Consider the following 25,043-nt stretch of genomic DNA (forward strand, 5'->3'; position numbering starts at 1 on the left):
TTTGTTTGAAACATTGTTGTTGCAAAAATTCAAACAGCTATGTAGCTAATTAGCTAACTTATTCTGCTGCTTTTTGCTTTAGGATTTGTATGAAATGCTTACCGCCACAATTCAACAGCTATATAGCTAGTTAGCTAGCTGATTAAGCAACTGTTAGCTTTCAGAGTTGGTTTCAGCACTATCAGTGCCAAATTTAAACAGATATTTAGCTAGTTAGTCAGCCACATAAGTAACTATTAGCTTTGAGATGTGTTTTAAATGCTGTAATTGCCACATTCTATTGGTTAAATAATTAGTTAGCTTTCTAACTAAGCTACTGTTAGCTTTATAAAGCTATATATTGCTATGTAGCTAATAAGCTAGCTAATTAAGCTGATTGTAGCTTTAGGCTTTGCTTGAAATGTTTTACCAAATTCCAATAGATATATAGCTAGCTGATTAAAGTACTTTAAGCTGTAGGATCTAGTTGACATTATCTATGGGTAATCTCAAATCTATGTGGAGACAATTAAGCATTTCGCTATTATTGCTACTTTCATTGCGTGTATCAAATGATCCTTTATAACAACAGAGGAAAGGTCAAACAGCCTACTTTACTGGTGATGTTTGAAAAAAAAAAAAACGAAAAAACAAAAGAAAACTAGACATTACTCTCAAATAAAAGTAGATTGTCATTACTGGCAAAAATGTATTCTGTGTGTAGAAATTAGCTTTCACAGCCACATTTCTATAACTTCAATGCGTTTGCTAGCAAATAGAAACATAGAATTGGTTGAAACTTATAAATAACTGTCCTAATGATGTTTGAAATGAAATTAAGGCTTTCAAGCTACTGCTATATTTCATTAGCTTTAGGTGTGCTAGCTAACAGGCTAGCAAATAAAGCTAATTTTAGCTAGGTGAACCGCAGTTTGTGGTTAAGACTACTTTATGCAATTCTTTTTTCTTTTGTTTTCCAAAATGAAATGAAATTTGCATTTTAAGGCTCTCTAAATTCTATTTTGCTAAAAGATTGAAGGCAAAGCTAGCCCTTCCAAACTACCGTGTTTTTCAAGAATAGTTCAAGAGCAAGAGAATAAAAATGAGAAACAATACTGTACTTTTATTTTATTATTGGTTGTTTTGGCAGGCCATTAAAGCAAACAAGATTTAAGTATGGGAAAGTAATATTAGATAACATATTTAGGCTATTTCACATATTTTCAAGCTCAAACTCTAAAGATAAAACAGGCTTGAAGATTGGGGTGTGTTTCATAATTTAACTAAATCTATAAAGCTAACAGTAGCTATGCAGAAGCCCAGAGTTACAAGATAAAAATTGGACTACTTTGCCTCCCTGAACCTTGTAGTGGGGAAAAGCTGAAGTGCAAATGTCTATAAAAGATACATTCAAATTTGCTAAATGATGAGTGAACGGGCCTAAACTAGGGAGGGTTAAGCGAAGTGTCCAACAATGCACTGAAAAATCAATCAGAATTAATGTTACACATAAGAATAGAATAATGATCTTGAAGAGCTCTTTCTTCTGAGTTAAAACCACTTTATAAATGAATCTCTTTGATGTCTAATGCATTTTCAATCACTGCTAAGAGCCAGCCTGTAATATACTGGTCAAACACACTCATACACACACACCCAAATACACACACACACACACAGGTGTATGCACAACAGGGAGCCCTCAAATTTTGTTCCACAAGATCTGTTGTTGCCATGGTGTTGCACTGCATCTCCTTACGTTGCCATGGAAATGCAAAAATGATGACTGGTGTGGGGCTTTAAGTGAACTGGGTCAAGAGCATTAGAGGCATGTCAAGTCATCTATTTGTCCTGTGTTAGGTAAAATGTCCCAGCGGGCTTTAAAGGGCCAAAACCAGCGAGAAACTCAGCTGATCCTGACCTGGATTCTTCTGAAGATTTACCCATATATCCCAGTATGAATGAATGAAACATTTATTTATTCATTCATTCATTCATAATGAATAAATGACAAATGGATGACTTACATTCACACTACAATTACATTTCTTTTTATCGTTGTAGCTGGGTAATTTGCAAATGCTCTATTCATTTAAAATTCTGTAGTGCAGGGATGTTCAAACTACGGCCCGAGGACCAACTACAGCCTGTGGATCATTTCTAATTGGCCCACAGAAAATTCTATAAATACAGGGAAAAACAGCCCACATTAGCTTGAGGTTTAGAGTATTTTAATTCTTAGTTTCAACACTGTGTTGCTGTTAAGTCCGTAAACAAACATTTTGACAAGAATTTGTTGTCCTGCTTTTTGCCATGACTAAAATCAGGCTATTTAAACTAACAGTTAAACAATTACATCATCATGATTCATAACACCCCGAATAGCCAATGTATTGCTGTAGCCAACAGCAACACAAATCTTGCTCTGCATCGCTTTAATCATACTCATAATTACAATGGCAGTCCACAGCCAGACCAGCAGCTACTGACAGGTTGGATAGATTTCTGACATGTTTGAAATTCTGATCTACAAAGTGGGAGCAGAACCACGAGCAGAATTATCAATTTAGGGGCTTTTTCTCTTTTGTAAAGTGTTAGGGTTATGCTCTAATAACAGCAGGGTTGTCTTTTTGATATGCCCTCCCTATCTATAACAAAGGAAATATGTAAACGAGCAGGAAAAAGACCTATCTGCAGACCTCCAGCTGACTATGAATATTTGCTATTTAGCTGCTAGTTGTGTTTGCTGGCAATGCTGTTTATGTGTGAGAGAGATGGTGAGAGCTGGTTTGTCGCTGTTTGTAGCTATTTGAAGCATGAAAACGAGAATAGATCTAATTTCAACCTCCTTGTGCAAGACTTTTTAAAGAAAACTCCATTAACATATGTCACAGTCGGTCCTGACTTGTCTCAGGTTGTGCATGACAGTTAGATAATGCAGTATGAGCACAAATCATGTGTTCACCATGGCAAATCAGAATTCCAACTTCAAGGGTCGATCACAATGACATATCTGACTAGTATCTCTGTTGGCAGTTTTAGGTAAATAAAGACCCCCAGTGGTTCTAATGTTAAAGATATTAATTATCTGATGCTTGAGTTTGACATTAGGAATTGATTAAAGAAAAAAACATTGCCAGTTCAAATCTAAAAGTATTTATATCGTGACTTGTAATGACTCTTGTCCAATCAGATTGCATGCTTCGAACTAACTGTCATAGAGACTTTTGACTGAGGGCAAAAATCACTCCATGAAAATACGTTTCAAATGGCTAAAACAAAAGTAAAAAATCTGCCTACATTAATTAAGACATCTATAAATGCATAAGACATGCATTGCAGGTTGTCAGTTGTCTCAGTTAATGAGTGACTAAATGAATAGCTGTGTGAATAAGATGTTATTGAATCAAGCTGAAAACAGACAAGTCTTGGGCAAAACCTTGATTTAAAAGAACAGAGAGCTTCAACAGACATGCAAAAGGTTCAACATATTTCAAACAGCAGACATAAAATAACACAAAATATCAAAATACATCTAGGATAATGGGGAAGAATATGAGCCGCATATTTGTGGATAAGAGGCCATGCTAACATCCGAACACACCACAGTAGGGATTTAAGCATTGTTTTGCATCCCCTTTTCACTGTTTGAGATAAATCTTTTCATGCCTGCTGGCTGAGCATGACTGACTGCACCTGAATTGTTGTGACTCATTAACCTACTTTATGGACGTGTGAAAAGGGGGTTACAGATGGGAACATGTTCACTCCCTTGGATCTTTCAGCCCCATTGTATAACCAGTGAAATTCTGCACGATAATGATGACTGATTTCTTTAATCTGAAACAATTTAAATGGTTTGAATTAAAGTCTAGTTTAAAAGACCCTGACCTTTTTCCTCACTGAGTGTTTCAAGTATTTAAGTGTGGCTAAAGTAGGATTATTTAATAGAAATGTGGCGCCATCTAGTGGTTGTTGTGAATCACAATCAGTGCTGAGCAGGCATTACTAGTTATTTAAACACAGTTATTTTGACACAAAAGACAGACATGAAATGTGGACATCAGAACAAGAGAATAAGACAAAAAAAAAAAAAAAAAAAAATAGAATATATAAATCACACCAATAAGTGAAGCTGTCCCAATTGAAGAAATTGAACTTTTGTGATGATACTAGAAAATTCGAACTATCTTTATTTGATTTGATATCATAGAAACAAAACATTTCAGTCCAATATTAGGATGTTTTCTGCTTTTGGTTCTTGTAAGCCAACTCTAATGAATTGTCTGAACTGATGAAATACATTTGCAACCTTTAGGTAATAAACTTTGCCAGTGTATCTGTGTGATTTAGACAGTGTGTTGGAATTTGTCTGCAATTTTTCATAGACTTACTCCTTTCCGTAGCCCCTATATTATACAAATGATTTTTTTTCATTTTTTTTCCCTTTGATGCTATAATTCATTAAAAAACAAATATGTTCTGTTTAAAAATATGGTATTTTAAAGTATAGAAAACCTCAAATCAAAGTTACATGAAAATTTAACAGCCTTTTTCAGTGAAATAAAAAAAAGCAGTACCCTTTTGTGGAGTGCCACAAGGCCCCATATTAGGTCCTGTCATGTTCTCTTCACTCATGCCTCCATTATGACTTGTTTTGGAAAATACAACACCTTCATCAACAGAGCTGGTTTGCTGAGCACTATTACACAGTTTTAGTTGATAATGCCATGTTTTCTCTACATTTAGAAGCTAAAACTACAATTAATCTTGAAGAAAACATTACATAATACCAAAATAACAAATATAACATGAATTCAAACCATTTGTAGTTGATGTTGAAAATCTTGCACTGTTGGATATTGACCATTTTCAATTAGCCTTTGTTTTATTTAAAATTATATCATAGCATTTGATACCATTTAACTAATTATTTATAGATGGGAGGTGCTTTTCTAGTCTACTACCCAACTTCTTACAAACCACAAGTCACACGTACCCATTCACATCTTTTCACTTCACTGATAGTGGATGTTGCTATGTAACGTGGCCATCTGTATTAACTTATCACAATAATACACACCTACAGGACACTCCTGCAGCAGGGGATGAAGCTGAAATGAAGCGTCTAGCACAACGAAAAATCGACAAGTGACGGCAGTAGCTAGGGCTCGGACCTCCTACCTACACTGATTCTACCTTGAGGATTGAACCGCACAATTTGTGCCCCAGGTGACGTGTTTATATGGGGAAGTAAGATTGGATGTGGAGCTCTGAAAGGATTAATGATTCACTTTCACTAAATGCTATAAGGAAAGGACAAATAGGATTGATAATGTACCAAAAATCACTAACTGCAACATATAAAAGGCTGAATACACTCACAAGAAACAGCATGTTCTGGCAATTTCTCTGATCCTTTGTAAAATCCCCTCTCCCTTGGTGGCGGGTTTGATTGTTTATTTTAGTTGGTTGACAAGACCAAATCCCCACTATACTATGCCATCTACCATTTTCAATTTTACATTAATGTGACATACATTACATGGGCTAAAAATAGTAATTTGTTCTCAATGTACTCAACGTCACCCCCATAAGGCCAAATAAATCTCTCAGTAAAGGGCTCTGCTGACACCTAGTGGTGGGCAGAGTGACTACACCGATGAAATGTGGGAAATGTCTTCATTACAGTAATACCGTTTAATTTTACACCACTTGTCTCTATTTCTTATTAAATTGTTGCTTAGACGCTTTCCTTTTCATGTCCCACACTGAATGCCAAATCTTTGTCATACTAAGCTTTCTGTGTTGTTTAATTTTTATGTTTCAACTCTGCTCTCTAGCCAAGATACAAGCGTAAACCTCTCTCTGCCCACGTGACAACTATCAAAATCTTACCTTAAGATGCTTTTTCTTTAAAATAATATCTAGCTAAGAGTTTGACAGTGTTTAAGTGTGACATTGCATTACTGTATCAAGTGTAAAGATACTAGAAAACACAGGTTTGGGTGCTCATATAAAGATATACAACATTACTTACACATTTAAACCACAGAATCCCAAATATATATATTTTTTACTTTATGCAGAGAACTTAGAGGAAAACATTCTAAAATGAACAAAGTACCTGTATAAAAAATTGGCCCTTGAATTGTTATCTTTAAGGGAAATGAGGACTGTAACGAAAGTGTTAAAATATGTAATTAAACTACACATAAATTTCCAGTTTCATTAGAAAACCTGAAGACCACTTGTTGAAGTCCAATCAAAGAAAAATCCTCAGATACCAAACTAAAGTCAGTGTACAAAAACTGACTATTAACAGCTGATCTGTGCAGCTTTTAAAAACTTAGGAAGGACTTCTCCTCAGGGAAATGCACATACCAGACTGCACTGTGGGATGAATTTTAGGTTGTTACGAGCTGCACTTGAAGGCAGCACTCTCCCCTCTTGTTGGAGTGTGTCACTACTGTCCTCTTCTATCCAGCTCCAGTCTCCCGAGTGTCTGAGTGCCGGTGGGGTGTGTCTGCTGGAGATAGTGGAGGCGAGAGGAGGCGCTGTTAAGTTGGCCACAAACACACAGAATCATACAGGAAGTTGGAGTGCTTTGTCTTAAAAAAAAAAGCCCTGTAATAACTGCTTTTTAAAATAAAGAAAACCTGACAGGATATGGTGTGATGAATCAGAATTTACCCTTAGTGTACAGAAAATGTTGAGACTCAAGTATAATCTAGTTTCATTAACTCTGGCAATAAACAAAAGGATGTTTAAAAGCCATTAGTTTTACTTTACAGCTTGTTAGTCCTTAAATGTAAGTCTTTATTTTTCAAAGTTAATATTAATGCAATGTCTTCTGTTTTCAGATGATAAACTAGACTTTTGAAATTTAGTGCCAGGTATTTTGCCCTAATTTAGCCACAAGAATCAAATACCAGCAGCATTCATAATTGGCATTATCTTGGGTTAAAGTTCATCTTGAGTTCAAAGGTGTTGTGTATGATAAAGGGGCTCTTTGAAGGCCAGTCAGGTTATTAATATTTTTTTTTTACCTTCACCTTATGACAATGTCCCATGCAAATTGCAAGTGATTTAGCAAGTAAATGTGACAGAATGGACATAAAATATGGACACCAGCTCATACTGAATTAACATAACTTGATTTTAATAATGCAATAACACTTCTCAGCTGCATAAATAATTTAGAAAGGCTTTCATTTAAAAAAAAAATCAAACCAAGTCCCATTTTTCTGCATTTATCTACTGTGGAGTACCACAGGGTTCCTAGGCCCAGTTATATTGCTGTAAAATCCTGTATGGTCTTTATTTGTTTATTTATATTTAAGGTTTATTTGGGGGCTTTCTGCCTTTAATGTAGAGATAGGACAGTGGAAAAAAATCAATTTCATACACCAGCAATATTACTTGTATCAAAAAGGAAGCAAGCTTACCAGGCTACAAATCGCTAGCTAGTAAGATGGAAAGCTCTCAGACAAGCTTGACTGGGGAATGTCCCATTTTATCATTTATGTATTTTATTTTTCTGTTAAATAGGACACTGGGTCATTTTAGAATGGGACGGAGCACATGTGCTCTTAATGGAAAAGTATTTCATTCATATGCCAGTTGAAATTGCCCCTCCTCAAAAAAGAAAGCTAGCTTGCTTGAACTAGGTTACAACTAGCTAGCATGGGCATGTATTTGCTAGCTAGCAAGGTGAATAGCTACACAGACATGTCAAGGGAACAAAAAGTTATAGAGCAAAATACATACGGTCTTAAAAGAAATACATTTTTAACAATTCAAATGGTTTCTCTTCAAAATGGAGGCTAGCTTGCCCGCACTAGGCTACAACTAGCTAGCATAGCCATTTATTTGCTAGTGAGGTGGAGAACAACTCAGACATTAATACCAAAGCAACAATGATACTCCAACATATTTAATGACTTAATTTTTAGTCTTTAGACCTATTTTTGGAACTGTTAGTAATTTTTATGTTTATTTTATGTAAGCAGGCATATGTCCTATGTCTAGCTATCTATCTTATTTTGAAAGTCTCGACAGGAACTTCCTTCCAATCCTGCCTCATACTTGACGTGGATGTGGAAAAACTGTAGAGCTCCCTCCCGCTTCATCATCATCATCAGACACCTTGTGGACGAGAAGACAGCGCGCGCACGACTCACGTGCGAAGGAAAAATGCAGCTGAATAAAAGGACGAGGCTCGCGAGACTAATGCTGACTGTAATCATCTAACATTAAGTTTAGAGAAGAAGAAGAGCCATGAAGAAACACCTGAGTCCGACTAAACAACAGCAGCAGCAGCAGCAGCAACCACCGGCTGATGTCCCGGCGTCAGGCGGCGAGGTTACCGTGCAACAACTCAACGAGCTCCTGTCCAACGGCAGCGGCTTTTACAGCTTACCGACTCAACATTTCAACGAGGTGTTCCCCAGAATATACATCGGCAACGCGTGAGTCATTGATCAGTTCATCCATAACGCTCCGGGTGACAGGTAGGACAGGTTGTTTTTGTTGAAGACGCTCCCTCCTCCAGACACGACAATGACAACAGTGTCGCATGTCGGGCAGCACGTACAGACCTACGGTTGTGGGGTTTGTTATTTTGGTGTCTCCACTATCAAAGCGACAGCCTGTTGTTGTCAACAAATTGCTCGACAAGGCAGCGATCACCAGCGGCGTCAACGTGCCTCTCTAGGCAGACAGGTGGATATTGTGTAACATGTAACAATAGTAGTATAGGGCTGGGCAAGATTTATCGACACGTTTTCAACCGAGATGTAGGGTATGGCAGTTTATTTAGCGGTAGGATGATGCTCTTCTTTCTAATGTAATGTTGAATAAACTGATTTAAGAAAATAAACACAGGCCTAATTCTCAGTAAAAGGATTGTTTACATCAACCAAAGAGCCTAAATATGCATTCGCAAGAGCCACAGTCATAGCCTTTGGGTGTGGATCCAAGAATCACTAATTAAAAAAATCACTCTATTTAACAAAGCATGCAGGGAGCTTTGTTCCAGCTTTTACTGTCACTGTTTTTCTTGATCTGCAGGTAGTTTAATACATCCCTTCTTTCCCTTTTGTCAACTCTATCTGATGATGTTTTTTTTTTTAATTTTACGAAAAATATCATCCTATCTTCATTTTATTCAGCGTATTTGTCAAAATGCAAGATAATCCATATGCAATTTTACCTGATTTAAAAAAAAAATAAAAGATTAGTTCAACATGAACAGGGGTGTAGCCAGGGATTTTGGGTCCCCAGAAAAAATATTACTCTGGGCCCCTTTGTGACTGCCTGCCAAGCAGCAATTGTTGTCGTTTGTCAAAATATCTACGCATTTTATGTATTTTTAAAACAATTTTCCCATTCATGAGCAGTATTTTTAATATGGTTAAATTAAATTTACTTGCACTATTTTGCAGTGCTGGCCTGTACCATTTTGACATTTTTAAGGGAGGAGCAGGGCCCCCCCCAGTGTTTTATTTTGTTTTATCTGATACAAATTTCAGTCTGTTGACTGATTAATTTAGTCGCTTTAGATTCAATAATGACACTAATTACTAATGAAAAATAAAAATAAACACAAACTTTTCATTGCAGTCTTCCCAAGGGCCCCACCCTACTGTGGACCCAGGTAATCAGTGTCCCTTTCCCCCTGTGCTACACTCAATAAATATGAATAATATTAAAGATAAAGTTTTTAAAAAATCTGAAAATTTGATTGTGAAAAAAAGTGAAAATAATGCATTTTACTTACTAAATATCCATAGCAAATACTAGCGCTGGGCAATTAATTGAAATTTACAATAAATCCCAATATGTCCCACTGCAATTTTCAAATGTAGTCGCTACGTCTTTGCCTTCAAATGTGTTTTAAAATACCAGTTTATTACTTTTTATAGGCATAGATGCTATGCTCTGCACACCATGCAAACATTAAACTGTCAGTTTTTTCTCTAATAATTTTAAAAAATCCTACTTTCCTTGTTTTTGCAAGTCTGTCATATTAAAAATGAGAGACATAAAATCATCATTCCCTACAAAGAACAAGTTCATATCAAATTTGCAATCATGATAAATAATCGTAATTAAATTTTTTTCAAAGTTCTTCAGCCCTAGTTTTATTACGATTTAATATGCGATCACTTTAAGGTTCCTCATCTTGTGTGATATTCAACACACATAAGCACTAAATCATTCTATATTATGACTAATGCAGTACTAAATAAATTAAACTATGGATGAAAGATTTGAATAAAAAATTCTTACTTTTTTTGGCTCATAGAGCAAATTTAACATCGATTGCTATAATGATGGGATGATAATTTTTTTGTTATTCTCATTTTGATTAAGAAAATCATATACACAAACTGGAAAAGAAGGATTTTACTTAACTATTTTGGAAAAAGACAGTTGTATATATGCACAGTGTGTAGAGCATGCAAATCTCTGCTTCAAAAATGTGTATAAAATCAGTATTTTGACACATTTCAGGGAAAAAAAATATTGCTCTGTCTGCGGTTTGAAAACTGTAGGAGGCAAAATTGCGATTTAATCTAATTTGCGATGAATTTCCCACCCCTAGTCTGACGGAGCTGAAAAAGTCAAGTAATGATTTACCAAAAAATAGTTAAATTGTTGAAGTATATTCACACAACTGCTAGTTGATTCATCAACATACAAAAATGTGCACTTCAGTTTTTTGTAGTAAAACAAAAGTCAGAAGCCAAGTTTGGAAAATGTTTTTTCTTTTTCTCAAGAACCAGTGATTTTTATCTCACATGTTCTCTTGCGCACATCTGTTGAAAATATACAGAAAAAATAAAGGTTGATGATTAAATTTGACATTTAAAGACAACTGTAGGAAAAATTATTTTTCCAAGTATGACTTAAAGTAGGGATGGGTGTTGTTCGGGTTTTTCCTGATACCGGTGTTACTTAGCTGCCTGGGTATCGTAAATAATTCACAGAAATATCTTTTTAAACTGCCAGTCAAATATAGGTTAAAAAAGGAAAACTATTTATACACACCAATAATTCTGACAAATTCCATGAAGATTTTCTTGCAGAGTTGCATTACATTTAATAGCAATATCAAGGAAAAACATCGCAATTAGATTATTTTTTCAAATCATTCAGGCCTGGTGTAGAGCATAACATCTTGCTGCAAAAATTATACTGAATTGGTATTTTAAAACACATTTCAGGTAAAAAAAAAAAAAGATTGCACCTTTTATTTTTTTAAAATTGCAGTTGGACATATTTAATTTAAAGTTCACTTTATTTCCATGGCTTACTACTTGATACAAAATAATTGCAGCCTTAATTGCACAACCTGATAAAGCAATTGCAATCAGATTAATTGTTCAGCTGTAGTTTTTGTTGGCAATGTGCAGCACAAAAGTGCCATCTAAACGTCATTTAGCCAGTGTGGATTGGATTTTCAATTTTCTTTATTTTTAATTTAATTTCCGCACAGATACAAAATGTTAAGAAGTATTATGTGTGTTTCCATTCAGCTAGTAAATGTTAATATATATTTTTAAAATTTCATTCAACCTTTATTAAACCAGGAGTGTTCCCATTGAAATACGAAATCTCTTTTACAAAGGAGTCCTGTTCATAACTGCAGCATGATAAATTCCACACAAAAGACAGGACATAACAACAGGGTTACATCAATCAACAAATCAGCATCTTTCAGTAGAAAAACATATGCATACACTGGTCAAATGTTCCCTAATTCTAGCTTTAAAATCTCCTAAACTAATGCAGTGCTTCAGCTGAAGATGAGCCTGTAGCCCAGACCAAGATGGCCGTGCAAAAACATTAGAAGCTCTTCAGCCAAAGACAGGAAGTTTGAGGAATCTCATACATGATGAATCCATGTGAATGAACGTTACAGCATGGTAGACTGAGTCCGACATTTTTAGAGAAGATGATGTAGCATGTAAAGAACATGCTTGAATTAGCTTCTTCCTTGCATCAAGAGAAAAAAATGCCTTTATTTTGGTAGAAGAAACTCAGTTTCACCCTCAGTTTCTCTGTAAAACGATCAGTATGTTGACTAAAAGATGGATGTTCCATCAGCAAAAAGCCTGTATTAATATGTTTGAGCACATTCAGTTGCCTCATTGTTTAAGGCAATAATAGGAAGTCCCGCCCTAGTAGTATACCAGAGACATAATTGAGTTTAGTTTCAGTTCAGAGCTGGTAAATCAAACACCTAGATTTCCAGAGTAAATGGCATACACAACATATCTTAACTCGATTAATCTCCCCATCATTAGTGTCACCGCCTGCTGTTTAGCTGCATCTTCATCACGTCCAGAGCTGCTGCAGGTGACAGTTACCGTGCCTTAAAATGGGCTTAACGTCTTCATTCACAGACTGGCAGAACAAAAACAACGAACTACAGGGGTCTTTCCTGCAGAACAAAGAGCGAGGAGGAGGAGCACGTGAATTTTGTAGTTGAGGGAGGGAAGATGCTCAAAGCAGAGAGGTTAACATATCTTAATCAATGCACATGAGCCAGAATCAGAGACATAGTAAAGGAAAAATGGCAGTAAGTCACAATAAAGCGAGCTTCAAAGAGAAAAGCAAAGTAACGTATGTTTGATCAGTTCTTCCAGTAGTTAAGCCAAAACTGCAGAATTCTCTCCCGCGTGCAGTAGATTATCTGAGAGTGAGCCAACTGCAGTCAAGATGGCCGACATGGGCGTCGCTATACATCCAATCCATGCCGGAAGTCCCAAGCGGAAGTTTCCTCTTTGTGTTGGACTCAGCTGTCAGTGTTTGTCAGTCTTTTTCGCACCTAAGCCTAACTCTTGGTGCTGGATCTCAAATACATCACCTTCCTCACTGCCTTACCCTGAACCTAACCACTCGGGTTTTAATGCCTAAGCCTAACCTTAGAGTACGGACCTCCGGTTGAGACTTCTGGTATGTATGTCGACCATCTTGTCTGCATCAAAGTATTCTTGTGGATTATCTGCTTATCATTGTAACCAGAATTTTTAAAAACATTGATATGGCTGGTAAAAAAACAACAATATGTGATCTGATACCATTGCAACAGAAATAGAAGCCCAGGCTCCTGATATTTGTGAATTTCTTGCTTTTAATCAAACAATTTTGCAGGTAAACTCATTTCCTTTGTGTAGAGTTCATATAAACATTGGTAAACACATTTGTGCAGTACTAAAGCTTGAACATTCCAGTAGATTTATTCCCTTCTTCATAGTTGTCTTACAAAAAAGATGCAGTATTTTTTAAAGCTTTGGTACTTTTTGATAACTCACTAAACAAACAGAGATTGTAGCATTTTCAAACAGGTGATGTTAAAACTTTCAAAACTTTACAATCAGCTGTTCTGAATATTGATCAATCTTTTTGGTAATTTTTTGATTAAACAATTCAACATTCTCACTTCACCAAAAGTGAAATTGTGTGCTTTCTTTATTCCTAGCCGATACCAAGGCTGACATTGTCTTTGGGCTCTGCACAAAACAAGACATGTGGGAAACAAATCTGGGCTTTTTTCATAATTGTGTGACTTTAATTGATCAAGCCACAAATTGATTAATTGGGATTTTCCTGGAGCCCTAAGAGGCATGCATTCAAACATTTTTAAAACCTATTTTCCCCTAATAAATAAATAAGCGAATAAATAAAAAAAGTTATGGTTGTTCTTTAATTAATTCATCTATTATCCTAACCTGACCAGTTTGCTCTGTCAGGACAATGCGCTGGTTTTCGATGATGAATTAATTTCTCACACGAGATAATAAATAAGTCCATATTAGAGACAACAATCTTAATTTACTTGTTATCACAGGAAAGTTGAGTTAGATAAATCTCCACTTTGTTAATCTCAAGAAACCAAAATTGCAGAACCACCAGGAGCTTCACAGCACAAGAGAGGTGATTTGTTTTAATTTAGACGGGAAACAATTAGCCGTTCAGTCAATAAGCTAACAGACAGGAAACTAATCAGTAACATGTAGCTGTGTATCCAAATGTGTGAATAGATTGTGCTGAAAAATGAGACCTTCCCTGTTGTTCTCAATTGCCTGTGACGGACCAATTAGCATGTCAAGGTCTGTTTTTTCCATTAAAATCCAGAGGATGTGACTTTCATGTGAACTCTGAAGTGCCTTATAAATCCTCAGCTCCCCCTGCAGGTGCCAACAACATGAACCTAACGTAGCTTAGCTAAGTGTCAGCTTTGCCAACAAACAAAATATATTATTTATTTTAATGCCAGCACTAATACCATTATTAGGGTTGTCATAATACTAGAAACACACAGAGATGACACTGTTAAAAGCTAATTGCACCTTTTTTTTTAACCCAGGCAGCAATGGTAAAACTTCTTGGGACCTGATATCTGGTCATTTCTGTTTTTTAATGGTTAAAACGTGCAGGCGAAACATTGCACACTGTATAATTGCACAACTATATTTTTAAAAAATGCCTTTATTACAGTGGATAGACTCAGAAACAGGGATGAGAGAGCTGGTGAGAGACATGTGGGAAAGCGGCACAGGCAGTTTAGGCAGCTCTCTTTCTCTTGTTTGGCTTTTTTTTTTAAAGCTTTGGTTCTTTTTACTGCTATCAATCACCACAATAAAGATTGCTTTTAAATGTTTGCTGTCAAGAAGTATCAAAGTATTGAAACTGTAGTTTTTTGTAGCTGCTGAGCCCTAAAAGCAAACCCAGCATGCATGCACTACACGTGTATTAAACATGGCAGAGGCCATGTCATAAATCCGTGGTTATTGGTCGCCTTGATGCAATCGGCTTTGTAATGAACATGCCGACTCTTCATGAATTTACGGCTCTGTATTCCAGTAAAGCTGGTTCCTGCTATTCCAGGTGTTGTTCAGATTTAATATGAGATTTCTAATGTTCCTACATAACAAATAAACAGTTAATACATACTGTCATTTTTCTGTTTATCTGTTGTCTAAGTAGGAATACACATCATAGAAGACAGTTAAAAAAAAAAGAAAAAACAAAAATAACCAGCCCTGTGGCGACCAGTGTCCACAGGTCTCCATATGTGGGAATGATGATGCATGGAGGGTACCAAGTCCATGAGTACAACTGAAATTAGGGATGCATGATATTGGATTTTGCCGATATCCAATATGCCAATATTTACAAAGAAATTTCAGTCAATACCAATGTCAATATGTAAATGTAGTTCAGACCTAAAACTTCAGATCTTAAACACAATTTTAATTTTGAGGATGAACAAATTAACACATCTCTGTCCTTAAAACACTTTATATATTAAAATATCTATCAATAAGATATCATGCCAATAATATTGTGCATCCCTAATTTAAGATAAATATATTAACAATACCATACATTATATCATACCATTATAAAATATCATACAGTATATACATACACAGCTCCATCTTCTTCTTGTTAGATGCCATTTTAACATGGTCTTAGCTCCCGCCCCATTAATCCTTTTTCCTCATATCTCCGCCTCATTCCATGGGCTCTACTGTATTTATGATGATGTGTGAAGACAGTAGGTGTAGCCTTCTAAGACCCTGTGTGCACATATGAGGACATTACATTGGCTCTTCTACAACAAAGTAATAACTTCTGGATTTTTATAGATAATTCCACCAAAGATTAACTTATTGCTCAGAATTTTGGAATAATTTCTGTGTGGACATCTGGGGGAATTTGCTTAGAAATCATTTAGTATTTTGATGGAAATTCAGTGGACATGTTTGAATATTTTGGAGAGTTTCATTAGAAGATTTAGGAAAATTGCTTTGAGTTTTGGGGGTATTTTAATGGGAATTTGGGAGTTGTTTTTGTAAATTTCTATAATTCATAAAAAAATGAAATTATAATTTCTGTAAACGGGATTGGGATTGGGATTGTCCTTTGACACTTTCAGAAATTTAATAGAAATTTCAGATAATTTGTTTGGGTGTTTCTGTCATTTGTAATTTTTTTAGAATTTAGTAAGAAATTGTAAGGGGGAATTTGCTTGAATTTTTCCAGGAATTTGCATGGCATTTTCAGGGACATTTTTCTTGGAATGTTTAGGATTTATGATGAAGTTTCCTTGAAAGATTTGAGGACTTTTAGAGAAATTTTGGTCTATATTTTCATAGAATACTTTATAAATATGTTTAAAAACTTTCACAGCAATTTTAGGCACTTTCTTTGAAATCATGGGGAATTTCTTTCGATTTTGGAAAGGAAAATTCCTTATAAAGGACTGATGTTTAGACTTAGCAGACCCTACCTGTCCTAAATAAGTGCAAGAAACTAAAAATGCTTCCCAGACAAAAGCTCAGGTCTCAGGAGGACAGGGAAATACCATTTCTCCCGATGGCCAGCTATGGTATATAAAAGTAGTTTTCTGTACCGATATATTTTGTTTAATTTTATTATTCAGATAATAAAATATTAACCGATGAAATTCACTTGTTACTTCCTCAAGAGACTACACATTCTACAATTTAAAAAGCAGCAAAGAACCCAGAGCAGAGCAGGCATCAGCAACAACAGAAGAGCACTGATAAGACAGAAGCAGAATGAAGGAGGAGCTGGGGTGGAGGAGGGTTGCAGAAGGAGCAGCAGATAGAGCCAGGCTAGTTAGAGCAGTTTAAATAAGGCAGCCTGAGTGCAGTTAGCCAATGGCATGCTCAAGGTTAATCAGCTGGCCGTCAGCTGATGAGGGCTTGTGTGAGATCAGCTGATACAGAGCTTATAAAGTTAGCTTTAGATGCCAGCGTATGTTACCTGAGGTCATTCTTCATACCATCCTCCCATCTTTTGTAGTAGAATCTCATAATCACTCGTAATCACTCTGCCCCTTTGAGGTGCAACAGATGACTTTCACATTTTTTAATCTCTGAATTGCTCTTTTAATCAGGAATAGTGTCTCCTTACGATTAAATACCCCAGTTCCTAATGCAGTGATGGACGGCCCGGGACGTCAGACTCAGAATTCAAGCAGTCTGCGGGTAGCTAGGACTAAAGAGGTTAATGATCATGATAAATGAGTTTCGTGACTGTGTGAAGGGTTTGGCTGCTTCATCTCTAAGTGCTTTAGTATTTGTTAAAACAGTGATTATCTTAAAAGAAAAAGAATATTAAAGGTATAAAGGACCCCTTGAAGCTAGTTTCAGGTTGTTTGTGTTTTGTATAGTAAAGCTGTTGACTCATCAGAGCTGTGGATACCCACAGGTCGCAGTAATGTCTTTTTTCCAAGCTTTATCAGAAAATTGCAGTTGAACAATGGACATTTTAGGCATCATGTTGGGAAGTCGGCCAGAAATTAAGTAGATGAGCCACTTATGAGATCAGAAATAAAGAGCAAATTGGATTCTGTCGCCTGGCAAAGTGGCAAAGCTATTTCTCAGGTTTTTAGAAATTAAATTAGAAACAATTCTGGACTGCAAAAATATCAGAAATCATTCTGGGGTTTCAAATGTCAAGTTTGTTGGGACACTGTAAAAAAAAGAGAAACAACAGGATTTTTAATGCTTTGCTGTAATGTAATATAAGCTTTTACAGAGCAGCTCTTAATCTCACTTTTATGGATTCATGGTAGGGAACAGATTCAGGGTTGTGTCTCTGTGCCGTCCATCATTTGGCTCCAGTCACTGCCAAGAGGGAAGAGGAGGAGGAGGAGGAGGAGGAGGAGGGAGAGCAGGACAGAAAACAAGCACATTACTGTACCTCAGTGCTACAACAGAATCAATGTGAATATGCCAATCCGCCCGGCCAAGTCTCCAAATAAAGGGCAGGCAGTTTTGTTCTTCTAAAGCTGATCAGACAGTCGACTGCAGACTAGAAAGAGGAACTCTGTTTTTATTTCATTTTAGAGGATATTTTGATTTCTGATGAGGAGGGGATGTCCAGTGAGAGCTTCAGCATTTGTGGTGAGATAATTGGTAAAAGTGTTTGACCATAGTGTATCACAGAGTGTACAAACGAGTTGAAAAGGCAGTGTAGTGTAATGTGATAGTACAAATGGCTCATGCAGGGCGAGGTGCTATCGATTGTTGATGAAAGCCTGCACCTTGTCCACGGTTTCCACCACTGGGACCCACCAAGCTTTTCTGCTGATGTTTCCTATTAGTTGTTCCCTGTTTCCACTTAAACTGTGTCTCCAGATTTACACAACGTGGTGCAGTCAACACAGTCTTTAGATCACTGAAGACTCAGAGAGAAATAGATAGCTCTGTCCTTGAAAAAATTCATTAACATGTCTCAGAGTGGCAGCCCTCAGGGAACTGGGCTCATGACCCAATTTAGGCCTCGATCTATAGTTTAAAACAACGTTTTCAGCTCAGTAAAGATTATAAATAGGATTATTCCTCTGTGAAAACATGATGGAGAAGGACTGCACCACTCTCTGTCTGATGAATTAGATTGAGCAAGTCAGTGTAAACGTTTAACTACTTGTGCTTTTTTTCAATGAAAAACACACCATTCCTGAGCTTTACCTTTTCAGTGACATTTTATAATCTTTGGTTAATCAGATATTGTGTTTTGATTATCAAATACTCTCTGTCCTTTGATATTGTGGTTATTGAGGCCTAGAATATCGTTCTATATCAAATCATGTCATATAGTACCTTAAACTGCCCTGCAGTGCCCACCCTGAGCTCAGACTGAAGTTTTACCTGGAAGAGTAATGTTGAACGCATTCTAACGCATTATACTTCATATTATATTGTATCCAATCCTGTCCTATAGAATCGTAACGCATCCAGAAGTATCCTTATTGCATTTATTCATACTGTATCGTACCATAAAGTACCCTATCTTATCCTCTCATATCGTATCCTCTCCTACCCTGTTGTATCATATCTTATTGTACTGTATGTATCCTATATAATTGTGTCCTATCCTATCCCATCCAATAGTATCGTATTGTACCGTATCATATCGTATGGTGTCCTATCCTATCACTTTGATTTGTATTGTATCGTGTTCTGTCTTATCCTATCCTATCATATTGTACCATGTCCTATAGTATCCTATCCTATTGTAATGTATCGTATCCTATCGTATTGTATCATATCGTACTGTAACGTATCCTACAGTATTCTATCCTATTCTATGGAAATGTATCATATTGTACCCTTTCCTATTCTATCCTATCCTGTCCTGTAGTATCATATTGTACCGTATTGTATCTTGTTGTGCCGTATCCTATCCTATTTTATCTTATTGTATGGTATGGTGAGGTATCCTATCCTGTCCCATCATATCTTATCCTATAGTATCCTATTTTATTGTATCCCACTGTATCGTATTCTGTAGAACTGATCGTATCACATTGATTTGTGTCCTATTATGTACTATCGTATCTTATTCTTGTGTTTTGTATCTTATCGTATTGTATTGAATGCTTTTGTATCAGGTCATAGAAATATTGCAACTTCTGAGATTTTAAAATTGGGATTGGACATATTGTGATTTAATCCAAATTTCAATCAATTGCTCAGCCTTAATAATGACTTTAATGCATGGCATCATATCCTTTTATATTTTATTGTAACCTGTACATCATATCGTTTTGTACTGTACTGAATCATTCCTCTGCTGAATATCAAATTGCATCACATCAATTTTCTGTGGATGTCTTGTATTCAAAGTATCGTATTTTATCAACTCATACCATGCCATATCACAGCAGTTCCCAATCATTTCATCTGTCTTAGATGAGCAAAAGCCCCCTGAGGCCTCTTATGAAAAATAAAAAACATTGCTGTCAATAAAAGCAAAACCACTGATTTAAAGTGTCCAAATTACCAATGAATTAGACCTATGGATTAATTCTTAAAACAGACATTAGTGTAAGATATCCAGTCAAGAACATTCATCATATATTTTACACTTTCATTGCAAAATGGATAAAGCCTTCAGATTTACTTGGCAGAGAAGTCTCTGCTCTAAAGATACTCCCTGGGTTAGTCGAGCAGCATGCTTTGACTTTCCAGGGAGCACATGGCCAGAAACCCTTTTTGGATAGAAACAATTATGGCAATGTGTATTGTAAAAAAAAAAATTCAAAAGCAATTAATTCATAGTAGCATGACTCTAAATACGAGTATGCAACCAGCTTTAAGCTATAAAGGAGGCGGCTGGGGTGGAGGAGGTGAAGCTTATATAGCTGCTGCTGCAAAAAAGAATGTAGTAAACTGCTATTTTGACATATTTGAAGTTTAAGAAATATTGCAACTTCTGCAATTTGTAAATTGCAGCAGATCATATTGCGATTTAATCCAATTTGTGATTAATTGCCCAGCCCTAGTACCTATACTTTTGCATTTTTTTACTAGCAGTCATAGAGACTCCTTGTGAAGCTTCTCTGCATTCATTCCACCCTCTTCAAAAATCTGTACCCTACTTTATTTCTTAATCTTTAATTCAGTTCTGGGCCAGACACTCTTGTATGATCATATGTGAGTTTTCTGATTGATCCATTGTGTTTTAATGCCTTCCTTTGTCATATATAACCATCACTAAACAAAGAAAGTACAGGTGTGCTCTAGTCTTTGAGAATCCAGACAGCAGCAGAGCTGGCTGCTTTACTGGTACCAACATTATATGTGAGCAGTGGGTTAGAAAGTGGCTAAGCAGATTACTGCCAGTCATCACTGGAGCAGAGAGTGGAGAAGAGGCAAGCAGACTGTACTCATGGATTACAGTTTGCAATCATTTTCAGGCTTTTTCTGGTGAGAAGTTTGCCTTCGACTCTATTTCTGCATTATGATGTAGCTAATAAGCAAAATTACAAAGCTCTGACATAAAATATGGGCTGTGTTGCAGCTTTAGACTCACAAGTTAAATGGTCAAATCTTAGCTAATAAAGGCAGGAAGGGAATAAAATTTTAAACCTGGAAGTCACTGAATAGTCATTTATTGCTCCACACAACGGTATATTTCAGACTAATGCAGTAGTTGGTGGAAAGTTAGAATTATTCTTACTGAGCAGGATACTTTTTGTAATTTATAAAGTATTCTGGGAGCTGTAGGTGGGTTAAAAAGAGTGAAGTAAAACACCGTAGTTTTGAAAATGTCCATCTGCTGGTGATGTCGGTAACCTCCTGCACTCTGATGAAGCCATCAGTAAAATGTTCCCTCCCCTTAAATGGATTATGATTGTGCTTTACAACCTCTTACGCTGTTCTCAGATCGGCCGTCGTCAGCACTATGAAACCGCCGTGTGCTGCTCAGGGACACACTTAAGGTGTGGCCGTTTGCTTTGAGGAACACTTTGGCTCTTTGTGAAGCCGCTCTTTAATAATGGATGCTGTGGGACTGCAGATCCCTGGGTAAGGAGGCCAGGACCGGGCAGGTAAATAGGAAGAGAGCCATCGATGGTGAACTCGATTCAACCCGCTGTGCCTCTCTCTGCATTGGGTCGTGTAGAAAAAGTACAGTAAATGTGAACAATGCTGCTTTGGTACTTTAGTAAAGTTGCATTGTAAGTGCTCATACTGTGCAGGTAAGCATTTACCGTAAGCATCTACTCAATCATTTATACCCACAAGCTTATGTTTAAATATAAATCTCTAACTCTGAATAAAAGGGGGAATAATGTGATTTATTTTTCACGTCTGACGGAGCCACCACCCTGACAAACAAGCAGATGGCCGGCTTCATCCCTCCTCCAAACACCGTAAAGCAAAATGGTGACAGGCTGGATTTTTTTATTAGTTCTGCAGAAGGGGGGCTTTGCAGTCACCCCCCCTCATGGGAGCTGCCCAGGGTCACCTAGCCTTCGCCTCACCAGCCTCGTATTGACTCTGAGCACGCAGCGCTGTCAGACCCAACATTTTATGTGAAGATTTATGATTGCTGGCCTCGTGTAACAGCGAAGCAACGGCAAAAAGTGAGCTCTCAAAATAAGAAAATGATCCATAAGATAGTAAAACATCACATGAGGGCGAGAAAATTTATCTTAGAAACAAGTAAAAAATATCTACTGCCAAAGAAGCCACAGAAACGTTAAAATATCATTGTTCTGATGCACAAATGGAAAGCTGCATTTAATCAATGCAAACAAAATGCCTTAAAACATGAAGCAACTAAGTATTGTGTTAACAGAGTTGCTACTAGGAAAAATGACTCAAAACAAATGCAGCTAAACTGATCAAAATTACTCTGCAAAACCAAAAATATTTGTTACATTTCTAGCCAGAAATTCCTAATTACCTTCTAATATAACTCTCCTGATGAGTTCATATAGACATCTTAGTTCAAGATTTTACTGCAGCAAGGCAAAGCTTCTTGTGAGGTATATATATATTCAAACTGATGTTTTGCTTGTTTTAAGTCCAAGATAGTTAAACATGGAATGTATCCTGGAGTCAGATTGCAGAAATTGGGTTCAAAATATTTAATGCTTTTGAGTCTGACACTTATAATGCAGGAAAATGCCACCTGCAGTGCCCCAGTAAGTCATGCACACAATGTTGGCATAGGTCAAACAGGGTTTAAAATGAACTAATTGGATCATTGGTGCACTAACTCCCACTTAGATTACCCATCCTGATTGAGAAACAAGACCTTAAACACTATGGCAGTGTTTCCCACAGAACTGGAATCTACTTGTGGTGGTGGGTTGCGGGGAGGGGGGGGTGTGTGAAAAAAAAATAGAAATGAAAACATGGAGTTTGATTTGGATTTAAATATGAAATATAAAACTTAGGTAGAGGACTTAACTCAAAAGGAGTAACAATTGTGTAAAATTTTGTTCCTGCAGAGTTTGCATCCTTTCTCAAGGCATTTTTTTTTATGGGGCTTCCTAAAAAGATATGAAGAATAATATGGCCTAAAATTCAGGCACAGCTGTGATTACGTTAGTCTGTTATCTGTGCTGATGAACGCTGGACCAGTTTCTATTACATTACGAAGTCTTTAGACCTTATTCAAGAAACTCACCTGTGTGGTCATGGGGGAAAAACTTGTCTGGAGGCGGGAACATTTTAACTCATTGTTGTCACTTCTCTCTGACCTGTATGACTCTGGCAGCGAGTTTTTAGTAAAATGTTCGCACCCAGGCAAATCTCATATTCTAGGTGAAGTGAGATTTTTTTTTAAATCATGGCTTTTCAACAACACTGGACTCATGTCTTTAGCAGCGTGTTGTGATACTGCCGCCGTTATCTCAGAGTGTTCAACGCTGCAAATCCAGCGTTGTTTCTCGTTGTCCGTCTTAAAAGGCATCTTACTAGCCGCTAACTCGCCACACTGCTCTGTTTACCTTCTTCTCCCTTGCTTCTCTCGCCGCTATATTAAAAAAAACCCTGCCAAATGTGCAGGAGTTTTCTGGATGGGCGGAGGAGAAAAAGACAGCTCTCTGCTGTGAGAGATGCATTCAGGGACAATGGGAGAAGTGAAACTCCAGCGAGAAATGCACCCGGGCGGCTCAAAACTTCCACATGATTTATATTCGAGTATTCGTGATAAAGTCATTTTAACGACATGCTACATTCACAGAGCGAGGGCGAACAGGTAGCGCCACAGTCTATTTGTGGCGGGCCTAATTTATTTGTGGCGGTTCGCCACAAATAAATGAATGTATGGGAAACACTGTATACTATAATACTTGATACTGTAATTGTTGATTTTCACATTATACTTCATCTCATTTTGCTGCCTTTTAAAATAAAGTGGCTGTTAAAATCTGAGAGTGGCTGGTAGATTTCTGAATCCACCAACCAAGTGGCCAACCCTGATCTACACTTTGCCACTTTAATTTTTTTCTTTACTTTTCATTCATATCACATTATTTTCTTTGTCGTTGGAGCTATCACTGAAGTTCCAGAAGTTCCTCATTTTCTTTCAAGCTAAAAGCAGATTTTTATTTATGAAGGTTTTTTAATGGAGAGTTGAGTAGTCTCAGCTTTAGACAGTAAGAATAACACATATAAGCATGACAAAGAACAGTTTTACTGGCTGTCGTATTAAGCCCCAGATCTTTTGTACATGCACTCCTGCATATTTCTCAGTGTTTCTTAATGCTGGCTTGGCCAGGACTCCTTTGTAAAATAGACTTTTGTATCACAGTTGGAATACTCTAAGAGTAACATGTAAAAGCATGACAAAGAATAGTTTTATTGGCTGTTGCATGAAAGGGGACATATTATGCAAAAATCACTTTATCAGGCTTTTCTAACAAAAATATGTGCCCCTAGCCTGTCCACAAACTTCTATTTTTGCCTTGGTAAACTGTGGTGTTTATGTCATCTGACAGCCACCTTCTTTTCAAAGATTAAAACTTATAAATATAATATCAACCCTCCAAAAAGTACACTTAAGCTTTAATAGGGTTTTTTGTGTCAGTTTTGGTCAAACTGCAGTTTGATTCAAGAGACAAGTGATATTTTTAGGCATAAATGTGACTCATAAAACATCAATCACGTCAGACTACAAAAAGGAGAAAATTTCAGCTCTGTTTGGGTATTTTGTCTTATTTACTGAAGATGTCATCTTCTTTATAGAAAAGACACTTTAAGCTTTTTAAACCCACTTCTGCCTGTGTCTGTTAGCTGTAATTTGGTGCAGTATTTGTTGTTGAAACATAAATTCTGTCGAGCTAATTAGTGCCACTAAATGTTCCATAAAAGTTTAATATAACAAACACAAAAGAGGCGTTTATCTACAATCGATAATCAAAGCCTCTGGCCAGGTTGGATCGTAACGCTTGACTCAGGCGTGGCGCCAGATGGGAGCAGCCAGAGCTCTGTGTGCTTTTGTTCAGGTTTGTTTGCTCTGAATAAAGGCCTAATATGTGGTATTGTAGTTCTAACAAACAAAGTACAGTAGAGCAGGAGGGAGCAGATTTATTGTTTCCTGCAGGTGAAGTAGATGAAGATGGAGGGGAAGCTGCTGGAGTGCAGCTGGCTGGGAATAAAGAGATCAAGATGAAGCTCTTTAGACGTTTTACTTTCTCTTTTCTCACTGCTGCCTCACTCCTCACCCCGCTTGTTTCTGTGCAGCTTGTAGCAATAGAGCATGTATGATGTGTT

At 36.8% G+C, this 25,043-nt stretch overlaps 1 protein-coding gene across 1 annotated transcript in view; it reads left to right on the plus strand.

The window, feature by feature from the left end:
* Positions 1–8,156: 8,156 nt before the first annotated feature.
* The window catches only part of dusp3a (dual specificity phosphatase 3a), a 29,806-nt gene continuing 12,919 nt past the window's right edge, over positions 8,157–25,043 (plus strand). Inside the window, exon 1 of the mRNA XM_041816367.1 lies at positions 8,157–8,450. Coding sequence (XP_041672301.1) covers positions 8,260–8,450 — 191 coding nt within the window. The 5' untranslated portion in view covers positions 8,157–8,259. The remainder of the gene's footprint in view (positions 8,451–25,043) is intronic.

This window comes from Cheilinus undulatus, linkage group 20 (assembly GCF_018320785.1).
Source record: "Cheilinus undulatus linkage group 20, ASM1832078v1, whole genome shotgun sequence".
NCBI lineage: Eukaryota > Metazoa > Chordata > Actinopteri > Labriformes > Labridae > Cheilinus > Cheilinus undulatus.